Below are 18,558 nucleotides of genomic sequence, written 5' to 3' on the forward strand. Positions count from 1 at the left end.
GTGTTCCCTTTCTCGCTGTGTCTCTCTCTGTCAAATAAATAAATAAAATCTTTAAAAAAAAAAAAAAAAAGAAAATGAAGAATCAGAAAGACTAAGTGACTTATCCAAGGTCACACAGCCTAGGACAAGAAAAATATAAATGTTGGTCCAAGGTCTGCCTGGCTCCAAAACTCAAGTTCCTTCCATGAGAACAAGGAGTCACCTCCCCACACCCAGCCTGATATCCACAGCAGAAAACACCTCCAGCCTACCTTTCTACTTCTGGGCGAAGTGCCTTCTCCCTCTCGAGCATGGCAATAATGAGTTTTCCCCACTCTTTCTCTATGTCATTTGGATGATAACCTTGCAGTAGTTTGATACGTCCAAATTCTATCCAAATCTTGAGAAAACAAAAAAATTTAATATGAAGCAAGGATATAAAAAAAAATAAGGATTATGCTTGACAATACAAAGGAAATTTCTGCTTACCTCTAGTAACTTATATAGGCGTTTAATTTTTGATTTTTCTGTCTCCTTTGGTGGAATTTCTGTTTCTTTAAACTGTAAGTACTGATTATAAAGTGCCTAAAATGAAAGGGAAAATAAATGAAGGCCCAAACTTCAAAGACCTATTTTCATTACCACGTAACGTTACCACTTCAAATGCTATTTACTGTGTCATATGCATTCAGTGGGATTCCTTTATAAAACTGACACTCAAGGACAATACTGATTCCCAGCTAGTCAGTGACTAGGTTACAGTATGCAAGATTTGACAAGGGTGTAATTACTGATGTGAGCCATGATTCAACATATGCCGTACAGGGATCTGGATAATAATAAACCATGGCAGTGTTTAGTAGGGCTCTACTAAAAATCTCTCCCAACATACAAACAAGAAAACATATCCTTTAAAAGATGCACCTTCCAAACGTTGCACTTTAGCTTTGAGTTTTCGGAAAAATAATCTGATGCAATTCCTATAAAGGAAAAAAGTGTTCTCTTCTGTATCATGGATCTATCCTTGAAAATAGAATTCTATCACACAGAATTCTTATCACATAGCTAAACGTTGGTTTCAATGTCCCATTGGCCAAGTTAAACAGATATTTTAATAAACAAATATAGATGCTATTGACTGCTGCTATTATTATAGAAGTTTCAACCATATAATTAAATTATCTGGTTTGTAGATACTACTTTGAAAATCTCTTAAATAACTTATTATATTAAAAGGACCTTCATAAAATTATGTAGATAAAACATATCCACATTTATTAAGTACACACTAATTATCTCATTTTAATTCATGCTGTTTTTTAAAAAAATTCCCTGTAAAGCCTCAGGCAGCCACATATTCTGAAGGATTCCATTCAACGTTTTGCTGGCTAATGAAATTATTGGCATTCCCCATGATGTTTTCTTCCGTGTATTATGTGCTATCCTAGGCACCAGCAAGTAATCTGTCTAGTCCTCAAACTTCTTCCAAGACTTTAAAAATTTGCATTCATCAGAAGCCAGTACAAATTTACCCAAGTGTCTGGACAATAAGAATCCATCTGGAAATAAGCTGAACTTGAAATCTGAAAACTGTTTTGAACTCAAAATGCGATGTTTCAGGACGTCCATTAGAAAATAAGCATATAGGGGTGCCTGGGTGGCTCAGTTGGTTAAGCGACTGCCTTCGGCTCAGGTCATGATCCTGGAGTCCCAGGATCGAGTCCCGCATCGGGCTTCCTGCTCCGCGGGGAGTCTGCTTCTCCCTCTGACCCTCCTCCCTCTCATGCTCTCTGTCTCTCATTCTCTCTCTCTCAAATAAATAAATAAAATCTTTAAAAAAAAAAGAAAATAAGCATATAATGCCATTCTGTGCTACACACCATGCATGGCGGCTAGGGTGAACAAAGGAGGAAATCTTCCTGGCCCCGGAGAGGTTTGCATTCACATAGGGAGACATCACACAAACAACTTTCGAACACTTAAAAAGCATCATATCGACACATGCCAAGGAACTTCGTGCCAAGGACAAACTCCATGGCAATGTGAATAAAAACTGTTCCACAAATATTCTGTACAGATGCATGAACAACAATGAATAACTTTAGCAGGACCCACCCTGGGTTATTACAGTTCTTGCAATTCCAGTTTGGTCCAAAAAAAAAAAAAGCCTATCATTCAAGGAATTAGACTTGTTGTTAATATTCACATTATCAGTTTTTTGAAATAAAGCAGATGACTTTGTTATTACAAGTTCAAATATACAAAACGAGATGATATTCTTCAATAAGTGCACATATCTAGAATTCTTTTATATTTCTATAATGTCTTTGCCTCAAAGAGGTGGACCTGTTTTTAGGTACTAGCAAATGTTTTACTAATGAATTCATTTATAGTGGAAGTCAGGTGTACATTTTTTATTCCATGGTGAAATAGAGTATACACCTCTTGCTATACAAAATGAAGCCTCCGAAGCAGTTTTTTTTTTTTAAAGATTTTATTTATTTATTTGAGAGAGAGAGAATGAGAGACAGAGAGCATGAGAGGGAGGAGGGTCAGAGGGAGAAGCAGACTCCCTGCCGAGCAGGGAGCCAGACGCGGGACTCGATCCCGGGACTCCAGGATCATGACCTGAGATGAAGGCAGTCGCTTAACCAACTGAGCCACCCAGGCGCCCCTGAAGCAGTTTTTAACAGGATTCCACCACAGGCATATTCCCAACCACTGTTAAACTTGTCCCAGCTTCCCAGAGACCCCCCTGCCTCAGCCATCTATCTGGTAGGCTCCAGGCATTCCCCATGCACCAGAAACACTTCCGCAATGTCAGTCCCAGGGTCTCTCAAAATATATCTTATCACTCTCAACAATTCAAAACTAAGGGACTATAAATCTCTAAGATGTTGTTGCTATTATGTTTTAATTATTAACATTTACCTCCATTTTCTCTGAATAGGAGATGAATAAATTTAAAAATTGCTTATTTACTAGTGGCTTGCCAAGGGCAATTTTTCTTGAACTTCTGGAATTATTATAACATTATTTAGAAGTTTAATAATCAGGGCGCCTGGGTGGCTCAGTTGGTTAAGCATCTGACTCCTGATTTTGGCTCAGGTCATGATCTCAGGGTCATGGGATCAAGCCCCGCGTCCAACTCCATGCTTAGCACAGCGTCTGTTTAAGATTCTCTCTCTCTCCCTCTGCCCCCTCCCACTCACATGCTCTCTCTCTCTCTCTAAAAAAAACAAAAAACAAAAAACAAATAAAATAAAGTAAAATAAAAGTATTTTTTTTTAAAAAGTTTAATAATCAACTCAATTCTTCATAACTTCTACAGTGACACAGACCTTTAATTCCACAGGATTATTAGGAAATGTTCTCTCAGACATTGTGGTCACATGGTGTCTAATCCACTGAATGAGGTAGTTCACCATATTCTGGTATTCAATCCATTTGACTTCAACATCCTGAAACAATAAAATGACAGAAAAGATCCATATCTGCAGATAGTAACATTCAAATCTAACACAACTTAGAGGTCATTCTGTGAATTTATGTCTTTAAGCTGACAGTCAGAACCAACTCAATGTCTTCTCACTTTCCACCCAGTCCCACATAAACAGCTTTAAAAACATGCTAGCAACATTTGACAATGAAGAGTAGCCTAATGAGTGCTACTTCTGATCTAGAGATAGTGGCTGCCTGGGGAACTGTGTTAAGAAGGCTTCTGAGGCTGCATCCAAATGCAGCAGAAAAAAACACTGCGATCATTTTGGGGTGTTTTCCAGGCACCCAGGAAGAGGGAGTAATAGGGGCACCTGGGTGGCTCCGTGGCTAAGCCTTCAGCTCAGGTCATGATCCCGGGATCCTGGGATGAAGCCCCACATTGGGTATTTCAACTGAAATACCGAAGCAGGGGGAGCGGGAGAGGGAGAGGGAACACAAGCAGGGGGAGAAGCAGTCTCCCTCTCCCACTCCCCCTGCTTGTGTTCCCTCTCCCGCTGTCTCTCTCTCTGTCAAATAAATAAAATCTTAAAAAAAAAAAAAAAAAAGGAAGAGAAGTAATAGCATGTACAAGCCAGGTTAGCTGCCATTGTCTACCAACCTTTCTAGATCAAAATCCACTGTCTACCTGAGACTCAAAGATCTATACACTATGTAGGAAAGTAGGTAGGAATGAAAATTATAGGAAATGTATATGATTGGATTACTCATTAAACAAACTTTAAAAATGGAGGAAACTGGAAGGCTGTCACCTGCTATATTCAATTAAGTATCTGATGAGTGCTTATTATGTTCAAAGCATTGTGCCAAGTGTTGCAATAGGAATTTAATACTTTAAGAAATAATACCTTTTATCAAAGAGTCACCGTCTAGATGGGGAGGCAAGAGATTCTTAATATAAACAGTTAATCAAAATGAAAACCAGTATTTAATTAAGTGTTGAAATACCTGAAACAGGTAATATATGCTAAGGGTTGAGATAATAATCGGGTAAGCTTAAATGTGCCTCAGAAAGGTCACCAAAGGATTCTCGGGAAAGGTAGTCCCTGAGCAGTTCTGCAACAACCAGTAAGTAATTCTTTGGTGGGTGGGGGTAGGATAAAAGATAGGATAAAAGTCCCAAGTAAGTTATGATTCTGAACTAGAAATGCCCTGGCTACCAGCAAACAGTCTGTGTTGAAAGACTAAAGCTAAAAAGGTAGGAAAGCAAATTAATATATGCAGAATTTTTTTGAAAGATTCTACGTATGTATTTGACAGAGAGAGAGACAGCAAGCACAAGCAGGGGGAGCTGCAGGAAAAGGGGGAAGCAGGCTCCCCGCCGAGCAGGGAGCCCGAGGCGGGGCTCAATCCCAGGACCCTGGGATCATGACCTGAGCTGAATGCAGATGCTTAACGACTGAGCCACCCAGGTGTCCCAGTATATGCAGAATTTTGAATGTGAGAATATCTAGACTGGATTTCACCTTACAAGCCCTATGTAATCACTGAAGGTTTTCAAGCTAAAGATACAAGATTTTAGGAAGATCAATTTGGTGACAATGTGCAGTATTGCTGGGAAGAGAGAAACAATGGAGATGGAAAAGTATAAAAAAGCCGTCATCCTAGTTCTAGTGTGAAGGGGTAAGAGTCAGGAACGGGGTGAAGCGAGTGAGAAGGTAATACAAGTCATGGCCCTAAGAAACAGTCTCAAGCCAACACTCAACAAGGACTTGCTGGCAGACATCACAGCAGAGGAGGAGCACGGGAGCAAGTTACACAGGGGTCAGGAGAGGATAAACCTCTGAGAGAAAGAACAAGACCAAGAGAATGGAAATAAATGTAGAAACAAGAGCACACAGAGGTGAGAAAGAGACCAGAAGAGAGAGCTCCCCAAGATGGGCTCCAAAGTCTTCGAAGTAAAATAGAAAAAAAGCAATCTGCGAGAAGAAGGGGAGAAGCCCAGGGTGAAGGGGCTCATCCTCAAATTCATAACCTCTGCAGGGTTTCCGGTTCTCTTCCAGAAATACCTAAGTACATGTTCGCATAAGCACTACAACACGCATGGTTGAACCGAATCACACATATCTCTGGGAAACAGTGGACTAATGAGGGGCCCAAAGCTCCCCGTACCGGACACCTCACCCTGCTTACAAAGTAGCTCGGGTAGGCTGGCAAAGTCAAATAACCTTCCTCTACATATCACCTTTAAATAAAAAAAAAGAATTCCTAGCCAACTTATTTCATGAGATTGTGAGAGTCAGTAACATTGAAAGTGATTTCAGAAGTGAGATATTCTACAATATGCAGAAGGATATCAAACACTGCAAATGTAAAACAGCAGCAGGTTAAAAATGAAAAACTCCAAAATTCAGTGGTTTAGAGCTTTCATTTATAAAAGGATATATAACTCAAAATGACCTACTTTATTTATGACAAAGAACAAGTTTTTTTTTTTTTTTGAGTTATGCTTTAATTGTTATGATGGAATACTGTCATGAAAATGCAAACAGGACTGATTTATTAAATAGCATCTTAACTCTAATTCTTTAAAGAATATTTGATATTGGGGTGTCTGGGTGGCTCAGTTGGTTAAGCATCTGCCTTCGGCTCAGGTCATGATCCCAGGGTCCCGGGGTGGAGCCCCACATGGGGCTCCCTGCTCCGCGGGGAGTCTGCTTCTCCGTCTGCCTCTCCCCCTGCCCGTACTCCCTCTCTCTCTCTCAAATAAATAAAATCTTTAAAAAAAAAAAAAGAATATTTGATATTTAAATACTGTAAAAAGCTTTATCAAAGAATTCAGTCAACTCGTCATTACTGAATCAGCAGCTTCTAGCATGAAAAAAACAATACTCACATTTGCACCAATACCTTCACCACCTTCAGGGACTTTGGGAAATGCATCATAGAGAGATGACACGTAAGTTATTACTGATTTTTCATCAGGTGAGGAGACATCAACATCTATAAGCAGCAACATAAATTATTTCAAAATGTTGATCAGACTCTCATGCCAGTCGACATCTAGTCAGGACAACAACTCACCTTCAGGATCCAGAAGTCTTATAACACCAATTTTTTCTGCTACATAAAAAGCGTGCTCTAAATTTGCAAGGTTGCTTTGAACAGCAACAGTATTCATGTCTATCAGGTCCGGCCTAGGAAAAAATTCACCATAATTAATTAACTTTTCTCACGTGCCAATTCAACATTACACTTATGTGTTGACCTATTTGCATAACATTTTGGCAAATATTTACACTAAGCCTGGGTTGAAATACAGAGATTTTCATCAAACATTTAACACTGCTGACCTCTCTTAGAAACTTGTGGATGCCAAAACCATGTGCAGTGAGGAAATTATAAAAATTAGAATGTATATAACTTCTGACAAAGTCTAAGAATTCCCATCATCAAAATATATACGAATATCTGTCACATTCAACTTATTTAAGCTCTACTATTCCAACCGCATCCTTCCAATCCAACTAGCATCCTCTCAACGTTTCTCCCCAAACACAAAGGTTTATGCTTTAATTCAGTGCCTCATCCATGGCATCCACCATCCAATGGGCAGGATGCCATTTCCTGTCATTGTTGTCTTCTCACTATTCACTCATGTTTGTAAGCAGGGATTAAGCCCTACCTCCTTTGTGGAGCCCTCACTGATCTTCCCCACCCTCATTTTTCTCTGTTCCCTGAATTCCTTACACTCCTGGGCCTGTGCTCGTCAATTCGGCATTTAGAATTATCACATACTTCCCTGCCCTATTCACTCACTGTTTAATGCGCATGCATATCTTGCTTCTCACCACTGGCCAACTCTCAGTCAGCAAGAACCATGTATTAATAAACTTGTATTTTATCCTTCTGCTGAGACCAAGAGTGGCAATATGTATCTATAGATAAGTTGGTAAGCAGGTTGGTTAATTCTGAATCATAAATGAAAGACTAAAATAAGCACTAGTTTATATCTTCACAAGATTGCATATGCGCATGCCTGTATACACGCATGCGTTCACACACACATGCGCACACACACACATCCTCATACACCAGACTTCAACTCTTTCTAATGTGTGAAACTTCCATGATACTCTAAACCACAGGGATACTTTAAAGCTAGCTCTGTCTATATACAAGACAGGAGAAGACTTCCCAAATACTCCTTGTAGAGAAAGCGGCAAAATAGGTTGGTTGGAAACTTAACACAAGGCCAAAAGCCAGTCAGGAAACATTCATCTCAAAGCCAAAGCATTAAAAGAATGCAAAAACAAATGTGGAAACTGTAAAATTCAAAGAGTGGTCCCCATCCCAAAATCACTGAGTAAGAACCAGCTCATCAAGTTCTAAGGACAGCTCTCAGCAAAGTCCACAGACATTCTGGTTTGCTCAAAATAATCATTTGGGAACTGCACAAAGGGTGGGAGGGCTCCGAGGTCATGGGGGAGGACTAAAATGCAAATTATTTTGAATACTACTTGGAAAGCTGTTCACAGGAAAAAGTCTTTAAAAATATATTATTAATCTTAGGAAGGTAAGCAGCAATTTGTACTCTTCTTTTATCTGCTGAGAAAGCAGACTTCCGAAGAAATCTATTTATAGTGTTATAGCTCTTTGAAAAGTGTGCATAATCTTGAAATGTAACTACCATGACCTACTTACCTATTTCCTGGGAAATTATTAGGGAATTTGTTGTTTTTCATAGGCACCAGTATGATCACTTAAAAGTGATCCTACATTTATTATAGGACCAATAAATCTACTGACAGCAATAGAGGTAAATGGCATACCTCTAAAAACAACGTTTTTTATTCACACAGAAGCATTCTGAAGAATCTGCCAACTTCAAGATTACTAAACAGGTGAATATAAGTCTAGACAAAAACAAATATCTAAAGTTCAAAAACTGTTTTGCTTCTGTAAAGTTCACACATTTTGAAGAAATGAAAACCAGCCTTTCTGAGTTTATCAAACCTCCCAACAAGAAAGGGCTCGTTGTTATAAGAACCCTGCCATTAGCAAGAACGTAAACACTGAGTAATCCCAGAGGGAATGAATAAAGTCATTGAAGAATCAAGTTTTTGACTAAGAGAATAAAACATAAAACTTCCTGCAGAATGACATAGTCCTTTCAGTACAAAGGCAGCTGTATAATATACTGAGTTTGGATAAGTCACCTCTTTTATCGTGACATTTAACACTTTAAGGGAACAAAAACCCAAGTGGTGTTCCTCTGTGAAACAGTAGACAAAATTCAGCAAAAGGAAAAAAGAAAAAAACTGTAAAACCACTATGAAAAACTAACAGCCTGAAAGCTTTCAAAATTCTGTCCCTCCTCGAGCTCATCTCCTAGGCATTCGGTCATTTTCAGTCTTTCCGCCTTTCCACTCTGTGTCCGGAGCTTCCGGGAGAGGCTTGTGCTGTGACCTGTCTCTACTTTCCTTCTCCCTTACAGTCTCACTGGGATCATGTCACCTTTAAAAACTTCAGCTATTTTCCACCTACAGAAGGTTTGTATTTTCATTCGAAAGGTTTTATTTCAGTTTAAGATCTCCTTTTTGTGGAACTTTAATTCCACAAATTTCATTCCCATTTTTAGGTCTGACTAACCAGTCTATTACTGCAAACATGTACAAGGCGGCACCCCAGGTTCCTGTAATGCATTAATCATTATAATTTCCCTATTTTCTGAAAACCTTTCAAAATCCTATACTGTAACACTCTGCCACTGAAAGTAATATATATTAGTCTTTTATGGGAAAAGGGCCATTCTAACTCTTAACTTGTGTTATTATTCTATAATATAAGCTTTCCTGAATGACTCGATTTTCATAGATAACAATTTTTTAAAACATACATCTATATCCTACCTTTCTTGCATAAATGATTAAGAAGAGATTACAAAGAAAAACATAAGAAGATAACATAAATTCTAGTGCAAGTATAAAACCAGGATAGGGCCATAAGATGAAAACTAAAAGTAAGGCCAAAAAGTGCAAACTACTTATATGCATGCTTAGTGCCCCTAATTTATTTCAAAAATATAGGGCCAAACGTATTGAAGTGGCTATTGCCATAATACAAAATAATTTTGGATAAAAGTAATGTTTATCTTTCCTACAACACCCATGTTGAAAGAGTATTCTCTCTAGACAAAAAAATATATACAATAGACTACACACACACACACACACACAACCTACATACATACAAAACTACATGCATATACACATGTATATGTGTATGGGCATTTAGGTATATATAGGTATGTGTGTGGACATATATATTACTTATTGATATATATATTAATATATTTTATATACGTTACCACCCACACTGACAGACAAACTAACAACATGAAAACCGTAGAAAATATTTTTTTGGTACAGACACCCCAAAGTAACTTTCCAGTCCCCAAGTACTTTATTAACATATTAGCTCACATGAGAATTAGATAGGATTCTGAGAGAAATTTTGATGTACACAAATTATAAATGGCTGAAGATTAGCACAAGAAACTACCTAAGGCTTCCACATTACATCATGCCAAACACTGAAATGTTCAACTACAAGGAACATGAAACAACATCAAAATACTTGGAAAGAAAGTACTTAGAAATGGCCATTGGAACATACTTGAGGGGACACTGAAAAAAGTTAGCTAAGAGTGCATTAGTGCAGATACAAGATTAACAAATTCTGAACCAAAAATGTGATAATGGCTGAAAGGACAAATCTAATAGCAATAGTCAAAATCCAAATCAGGATGTTTTTTCAAAGTATGCAAAATTTATTTAAATTCATAGAGTTTATTTGGTTGTGTTGGCTCTCAACTGACACTCAATAATTATTTATCATGTGGATACAGACCCAAGTTTTGGCTACCCAGGATCTGAACCCTCTTCCTATGTTTGGGAAATTTTCCGTTTTAGGAATCATGAGAGTAAGAGAGGAGCAGAGTCCATTTCCCAAAACAAAACAAAAACACATCAGGTTTTCTTTTTGTCTCTGCCCTTTGCTCAAGAAATAAATGTCCACTGCATACCTCATCCCCATACATGACACTAGCTGATCAACTCATATTCTTCCTATAAGACCTGGCGTTCTCTGTTCTCAAATGCTGTCCACTATCTTTATTTCTGTATTTACAACAATTTGTTATAACTATGCACGTGTCCGTCTCTCACAACGGACAGTGGGCTGCCTAAAGGCAGAGGCTGTGTTTTATCCATGTTTAGAGCTTCAATATCTAGTATAAAGCTCAGCACATGAATGTCTGAGAAATGGATAAGTAATAAAGAAATGAAAGAGCTTTGAAGGCTGGAAGGTACCATCTGATACCACTGATTCAAATTCCTGGAGACATTTTCCATCCCAGGTTTGTTCCTTTTCTTTCCTTTTCTTTGCGTTAATTTCTACGGACAAAGCTACCACCTATAGCTTCCAATCAGGATTTCAAATCCTTATGAAAATCCACATGGACTAGGACACGATGTCATAGCTTCTCCATGAACTAAACACATACCCTTTTGAGGTTTCCTAAGGGCCTTTCTCTGCTGAAAACAATCTGGAAAACAGGCATGAACTGAAAACCACCAGCAAGGGATAAATTATAAAGTTTCAAAAAGCATAAATTACTGCTTCTGGGTGTGAGTCCTCCCTTCTAATGCTCTCATGTGCCCTCAACTTCAGCTACTGGTAAAGTTGCCAGTCGGAACGTCTTATAAAATAACAATAAACAACAGGGATTAATATATATTGGTAACTATCATGTGGCAGGCAATGCAGTGAGGGCCTCGAAGGCATTATCTCACCCAAGCTCCTCAACAACCCTAACCAGTAGGCTATGTTCCATCCTGAATTTACAGATGAAAAAGCTTAAGGAGATGATGCAACTTAAACAGGAACACAATCTGACAACGGGCAGTCAGCATTTGAACCCAGGTGTATCTCAGTACAACACCTGAGCAATTTGCTGCACTATGCCGGCGTTATAAACTGAAAACATCCGATATGAAGCTGAAAAACCAAGATAAAGGAAACACAGAAGAATGCATGCTTGTGCTGGTGGGGAAAGTGATACGGATAATGGTTATAATACAAGCACCACAAGGGAGTGTGTGTGTGTGTCGGTGAGTATACCAGCATACTCTGGGAAATAAACTCCAAGAAATCAGCTGTAGTTCCAGATTGTCACCAAAACAGTACTCGTCGACATACACGATACCACTGTTTCCCACACTTGGAGTGCTTTTACGGCCCTAATCCAGACTAAAAGAATATAGGGAGGGGCCTGGTCATCCGTATTTTAACAAGGTTCTGCCCTCCCCCAGGTGATTCTTCTCAGGCAAGTCTGGGAACTAAATCATCCTAAAATTCCTCTTGTCGCTAATATATCTTTCATTTTCTTTCAAAATAATCCATATTCTGCACTGGCAAAAAAAAAAAAAAAAAAAAATCCACCATACTCTCAGACAATTAGGTAACAAGGCAAAGACAAAGAAGACACAAACATGCCTACTGCCTTAGACTCCCAGTAGGAGACAGCAAAACTTTTTCCCGCTTTTCCAGTACTGATTTCTTATTGCTTATATCTAGAGGAAAAGAAGACATTTAAAATGGGGGAGGGGGGTGGAGACACATTTCACAGTGGCCTAACTCTGGAATACACTGTAAAATGATGAAATTTGGAAAGGACAGCATTTGGTGACAGATTTTTTAATCAAAATCAAAACCACTTAAACTTTGTGAGTTGAGATATCTGATCATTTGAAAGGATACTGAGCAACAATTTTCTTTCTCAATTAAAAAAACAGAGAGAAAGTAAAATGGTGGTTGCCAGCAATTTGGGGGGAGGGAAAGAGTTCTGGGGACGGATGGTGGTGATGGTTTAACAACGTATTAACGTACCAAATGGTAAATGTTATGTTATGCATTATTTTACCACAGTTTTTCAAACTTTAAAACATTTTTTAAAGACAATTTTCACATATTTGAGAGAAAAGGTTCTGACGTAGAAAAAAGTGACAGGGCTCTGATTCAGGTGTCCCATGATTTAGTCCCAACTTGCTCTCTGACTGTGAACACACATCCGGAAACTGTCTCAGGTTCCCTTCTACAAAAAGTGAAAATCAGGAATTAAAGAAAATCAGGAACTACAAGAATCATCTAGACTTCCAGTTATCCCTTAGGGAGTATCTTGAGATGTGTGTGGGGGTGAAGGGAAGGCATTTTGGGCTGCTATAGCCGTAGGTCTTTTTTTTTTTAAGATTTTATTTATTTATTTGACAGAGAGAGACAACAAGAGAGGGAACACAAGCAGGGGGAGTGGGAGAGAGAGAAGCAGGCCTCCCGCAGAGCAGGGAGCCCGATGCAGGGCTAGATCCCAGGACCCCGGGATCATGACCTGAGCTGAAGGCAGACACCCTCCGACTGAGCCACCCAGGCGCCCTTGGCTGTAAGGTCTTAAGAAGCCACGTGATTTGCCCAAGGTCTCAAGAGAGGATTCATGTGAAAGTACTTGTGAAATGACGTTTAAAGAGCAATATACATGGGTGATTAAGAAGCATTCACTTGCATGTAAAGAACAATATAACGAAAATATCAGAGAAGGCTTAACTTGGTGCTTTGGTAGGCTCATTATAAGCAATTCTTCTCAGTCCACAAACTAGCAAGTTCATTCATTTACTCAATATTTAATAATCATCTACTATGCCCTGGGCAGTGAGGCATTAAGAATATAGACACTGTGTCTATGGAGAGCTCAGAGCTCTAAAGGGAGTTCAGGAGAAAACCTGGTGGAAAGAGCACCCAGGCAGAGGGAAAAACATGTGCTCATGCATGAAGGGCATGTGAGGATAAGACCGCTGCTGGGGAGGGGAGCCCACAGCAGGAGGACACATGGTAAGAGATGGCTGGATGGATGCAGGGGCCAAGATGATGCAGAATCTCATGAACTTCTTCAAGGATTCTGAATGTTTTTCTAAGAACTATGGAAAACCAGTGAAAGGCATCAAGGAGGATTACAGGAGACTAAATGATCAGATCTGAGGTTAGATGTGGAAGAAATCTCAAGTGGTTAAAGTATTCCCACGGAATCCAGGTAGGGAACCAGAGCGGCTTGCAAAAGAAGGTGGCAGCGGTGGAGAGAAGTAGACAGGCTGGGTGATATCTAGGAGGTCAAATCCACAGAACCAAGGGGGTGAGGGCACGGATGAGAGTCAACACAGAGAGCAAAGAAAGTCAGCAGGCAACCCTGAAAAACTCCCGACATATACTGGCCTTATGGCTGAGTCTGCAGACGGAGCTGAGCAGGAACAGCCCACGAAACAGGAGGAATACCAGGCCAGTGAAGTGCCATAAAAGCTGAAGAAAAAGAGTAGGATTTCAAGAAGAAAAGAATGGACAGTAGGGCCAAAGACTGAGAAGAAAAAAGAGGCCTGAAAAATGCCCACTGGATTTAGCCACATGGAAGTCATTCAGGATCTCAGAAGAGTTTTGGTGGATTATGGGGCCAGAGGCCACATTAGAGTCGGGTGAGGAATAAATATGGAGTGAAGAAATGAAAATGGAGGGTTCAGACAACTCTTTGGAGAAGTCTGGCCTTTAAGGAAAGGAATGATGTAAGGTAGTAGATGGAAAAAAGCACGGAGTTAAGAGAGAAGTTCTGTTTGTTGTTTTATGAGCAAGGAGGCTTTGGCGTGCTTAAAATCCAAGGAGAAAGATCTGAGCACAGGAAGGAGGGGTACAGGCCTTGGATGGGGGAAAGAGGAATAGGAGCAAAGACGGGCTAGGACGGGTGCAAACGAAGGCAGCTTTGTGTCTTTGGTAGCAAAAAGAAAGACATTTCACTTGCTGGCTTCGATATTGTCTGAAAGCAGGAGTGCAGATCACCAGTTGACAGTGAGGGAGGAAAAGGCAGTGTGAGGGAGAGAAGGGGTGAATTAACATGGGTAGAAAAAGACTGCTGGTCGGAACCATTTGAACCATGAACTGCTGGTCATTATGGAGTCACAGTGAAACCCGTCTGCTCTGAGAGCTGACTTTCTCTGGTGTGCTTCACTCCTTGAGCACGTGCACAGACAGAGCAGATAGCTGGGCGCCTACAGGGTCAAGCTTGGCCAGAAAACTAGTATATACTCGGCAGCATGCGAGGAACTGAAAGGGATTCTGGGGAAGCTAAAAACAAACCAAACCAACAACAACAAAAAAAAACCTTCATTTACCTAGAAATCAGTCTTAGAACCACCTCTGTACTCCAGGACACTACGCATCTACTCACACACAGATGCGCAGAGCCACGGGTGCCTCCCAATGTCTGCTCTTCTGCAGGTCACACAGTAACAATGTGCATGAAATGTGCCTCACTTATCCTGTGATAGTACAGCAGCTGCCATAACAAATTCCTGTAGATGACTGTTGCGATGAAATCATGTTCAGGCTCAGCACAGTCTTGCTGTTCTTATTGGTGCAAAAAGCCTCTCACCTTGGCCCCCTCCCCTCAGCGGAAAAAAAAAGACCTGTAATATGGTCTTCGCCTCCCCTGGCAAGTAAATGTGAACATGCAAGAGATCCACCCACAGTTTCGTAAGTGGGTGTAGGTATTCCTTTATGCTCATATTTGGGCACATATTGTTGAAAGAAACAAAGCTATGAAGGTAATTTTCCCTTTTCTCAAAACTAAATGCCTCAATTTATTTCAAATTTTCTTCCCATTTTTTTCTACAAAATGACTGTACCAACAAGACAGAGAGCAAAGAATGAAAAACACGATGATTTACAGCAAGCTTTGTTTGTACTTCAAGACTGGAATCCAGCGTTGGAAATTAAAAGATACCTAATGAATAACAAGTCTCAATTCACAAAGAACAATTAACCCTGTAACAGCCTCATACACTTGAACAAATACAGAGAATAGTATTGATATTGACAGAGAAGTAATTCCTTCAATACCTATATTTCAGTGAACTTAAGTAAACCTTAGTCACTAGGGGATAAATACTCCTCCAAAAGGGGATAAATCACTTATTTTTTACTCTGATAGAAAATAAAATATTAAACTACTTCATATCACAAAATAACAAAGGAATATGAATCCGAAAATTAGTCAAAGCAGTACTGCAACAAAACAGATGGACCTCTCAAAGAAAAACAGATGGAGAGAAGACCTGTTAGCTGTTCCTACAACATAAGGGAAATCTTAGTGTTAGAGACGGGTAAGAAGAGCATGCGGACGGGAGCCAGGACAAAGAAGCCTATGTCAGGTTTCCAAGGAAGGGGAGTCTTCCATCAAAGCCCAGCCCCTCTTGCGCAGTACCCTTACGTGCTCTGCCCCAAGTGGGTCAGCAGCAGCACTTAGGGAGGAAAGGAATCTGACGTTTATCACATACTTCCTAAATCTCTGGCGTTGTGATAAGGCATCCTCTCATATGTTATCTCAAGACAGGCCCCACTGAGGACATTCTAACTTCCTAAATAATACATCAACTCTGAAATTTGCCAACTTATTTGATCATTTTTCCCCCAAACTCTTAACACATACATGCTCAGACTAAGAGCTCGCACACCAGAGGGAAACGTAAGCCTGCAATTTCAGCTCTGGCGCATAGCTTAAAAGTTATTAAAAAAAAAAAAAAAAAAACAACACAATTTTATGAAGAAAAGGGTAAATGTTAAAAAGAACAGGGAAACATGAATGGGGTTTAGATCTGCTAGAATGCATTAACAAAGTAAGGGAATGTTTCTCAAAGGCACCATGGAGGGGAAACAGTGCAGAAGGGGTATTTCAGTACAATTCTTCTAGCAGACAATTCAGATATAGGTCTGAAAATTTTAAATGTATTACCCTTTGACCTTCTACTTCTACTTCTAGGACCTTATCAAACCAACACATTCACTCATCTGCACAAAGACACATACAAAGTTCAACACTTTTTAATAGCAAAGAATATAATGCCCATCAATATGATGCTATTATGTTATATCTATACATTAGGATATGCTGCAGTATTTTATTTTTTTTAAGATTTTATTTATTTGACAGAGAGAGACAAAGTGAGTGAAGGAACACAAGCAGGGGGAGTGGGAGAGGGAGAAGCAGGCCTCCCACTGAGCAGGGAGCCCGATGTGGGGCTCGATCCCAGGACCCTGGGATCATGACCTGAGCTGAAGGCAGACGCTTAACGACTGAGCCAACCACGCACCCCTACGCTGCAGTATTTTAAAGGAATAAGGTAAACCTATTTCTGCTGATATGGAAAGACATCCAAAATAAATTGAGAAAGAAAAATGCGAAATAACATATATACCATTCTCTCAATTGTGTTTTAGAAAAGATTATAATAATGCTCAAGATTAGGTGCTTATGTAAATTATATCTCAACAGAGATGACCCTTCCCCCCTGCCGAAAAATAAGTGATTGTATATGTGCAGAAAATTTCTGGAAGAATACAAGAGAAACTGAACAGTTGCCTCTAGGCAATGGGACTGGGAATCTGGTGAAAGAAATCACATTTCAATGCATGCCCTTTTATTTTACTTGAATGTTTTATTATGTTAATGTATTAACATTTTCTATTAGTTGCTTTTTTTTTTTAATCACAGATACAACAAAAAGTAGGGCTGTGGCAAGGAATACTTACTGTAGAAACTGCTATAAAATGTACCAGCTCTTCAGGGTGAGCTCTGAGAATTCAACTGTTTTGAGTTTATTTGATAAGGTAAATAAGCAATTTGATTTTGCCTCACAAAGTGAAATACTTGTGACTTTTTTTTTAATGGATATTAACTAGATTTATTATGGTGATCATTTTGCAATATATACAAATATCAAATTTGTACACCTGAAACCAATATAATGTTGTATGTCAATTATACCTCAATTTAAAAAAAAAGACTTTTCTGATGATGTCATTTTATTATTTTTTTTAAGATTTTATTTATTTATTTGACAGAGAGAGAGATAGCGAGAGCAGACACAAGGAGGGGGAGTGGGAGAGGGAGAGGGAGAAGCCGGCTTCCCGCTGAGCAGGGAGCCAGATGTGGGACTCGATCCCAGGACTCTGGGATCATGACCTGAGCCGAAGGCAGACGCTCAATGACTGAGCCACCCAGGCGCCCGATAATGTGATTTTAAAAATATTATAAAAATTAATTTCACCTGTTTCTTTTTACTTTTTTTAAATCTTTTTTTTAAAGATTTTATTTATTTATTTGAGAGAGGGAATGAGAGAGAGAGAGCACGAAAGGGGAGAGGGTCAGAGGGAGAAGCAGACCCCCCGCCGAGCAGGGAGCCCAATGCAGGACTCGATCCTGGCACTCCAGGATCATGACCTGAGCCGAAGGCAGTCGCTTAACCAACTGAGCCACCCAGGCGCCCTCTTTTTACTTTTTTAATATGGCTAATAGAACATTTAAAATGATGAGCCATGAGAGACTGTGGACTCCGAGAGACAGACTGAGGGTTTTAGAGGGGAGAGGGTGGGGAGATGGGTTAGCCCGGCAATGGGTATTAAGGAGGGCAAGTACTGCATGGAGCACTGGGTGTTATATGCAAACAATGAATCATGGAACACTACATCAAAAATCAATGATGTGCTATATGGTGACTAACATAACATAATAAAATTAAATTAAATTTTAAAAAAAGATATGTACTTATTCCCAAATTTAAAAGTCCATGTTCTAATCAGTTCTGTTCAACAGGAATATTTGTGACTTTCCCAAAAATTAATAACCTTCAGGGCTCTGTGTCTACGCCTAGCCAATGACCACACATGAAGCAAAGCCCCTACTTGCGTGGTGTGTGCTCACACACATACACACTCTCACACCTCGGGGTTCTGCAGCCTAAGGGCGGACCTGGTTCTGAAGGGAAAAAATCACCTCATCAACACTAACCCAACTTCCGATGGGAACATTTCAAGCCCTATGGGGCCTCCTCCCAGTATTAAACCAGTCCAATCCAGTTTAGCTTGTAAGGTGTGCCTGAATCCAAGCATGTGGCTGAATCACAGCCCTCCAGGTCAGACTATTAAACAAGACTCTGGGGGCGCCTGGGTGGCTCAGTTGGTTAAGCGACTGCCTTCAGCTCAGGTCGT

The 18,558-nt window shown here is 39.8% G+C and overlaps 1 protein-coding gene across 5 annotated transcripts in view; it reads right to left on the bottom strand.

Moving 5' to 3' along the window:
* DST (dystonin) overlaps positions 1 to 18,558 on the bottom strand; it is a 364,537-nt gene that overhangs the window by 172,818 nt on the left and 173,161 nt on the right. For all 5 annotated transcript variants that reach the window (XM_034991245.1, XM_034991240.1, XM_034991239.1 and 2 more), the window contains 5 exons: positions 6,502 to 6,614; positions 6,314 to 6,420; positions 3,321 to 3,440; positions 469 to 564; positions 252 to 379 (listed from right to left, as the gene is read on the bottom strand). In XM_034991245.1, the coding sequence (XP_034847136.1) occupies positions 252 to 379; positions 469 to 564; positions 3,321 to 3,440; positions 6,314 to 6,420; positions 6,502 to 6,614 (564 nt within the window). The remainder of the gene's footprint in view (positions 1 to 251; positions 380 to 468; positions 565 to 3,320; positions 3,441 to 6,313; positions 6,421 to 6,501; positions 6,615 to 18,558) is intronic.

The sequence above is a fragment of the Mirounga leonina genome, unplaced genomic scaffold (assembly GCF_011800145.1).
Source record: "Mirounga leonina isolate KUSES-001 unplaced genomic scaffold, KU_Mleo_1.0 Mir_53, whole genome shotgun sequence".
Taxonomy (NCBI): domain Eukaryota; kingdom Metazoa; phylum Chordata; class Mammalia; order Carnivora; family Phocidae; genus Mirounga; species Mirounga leonina.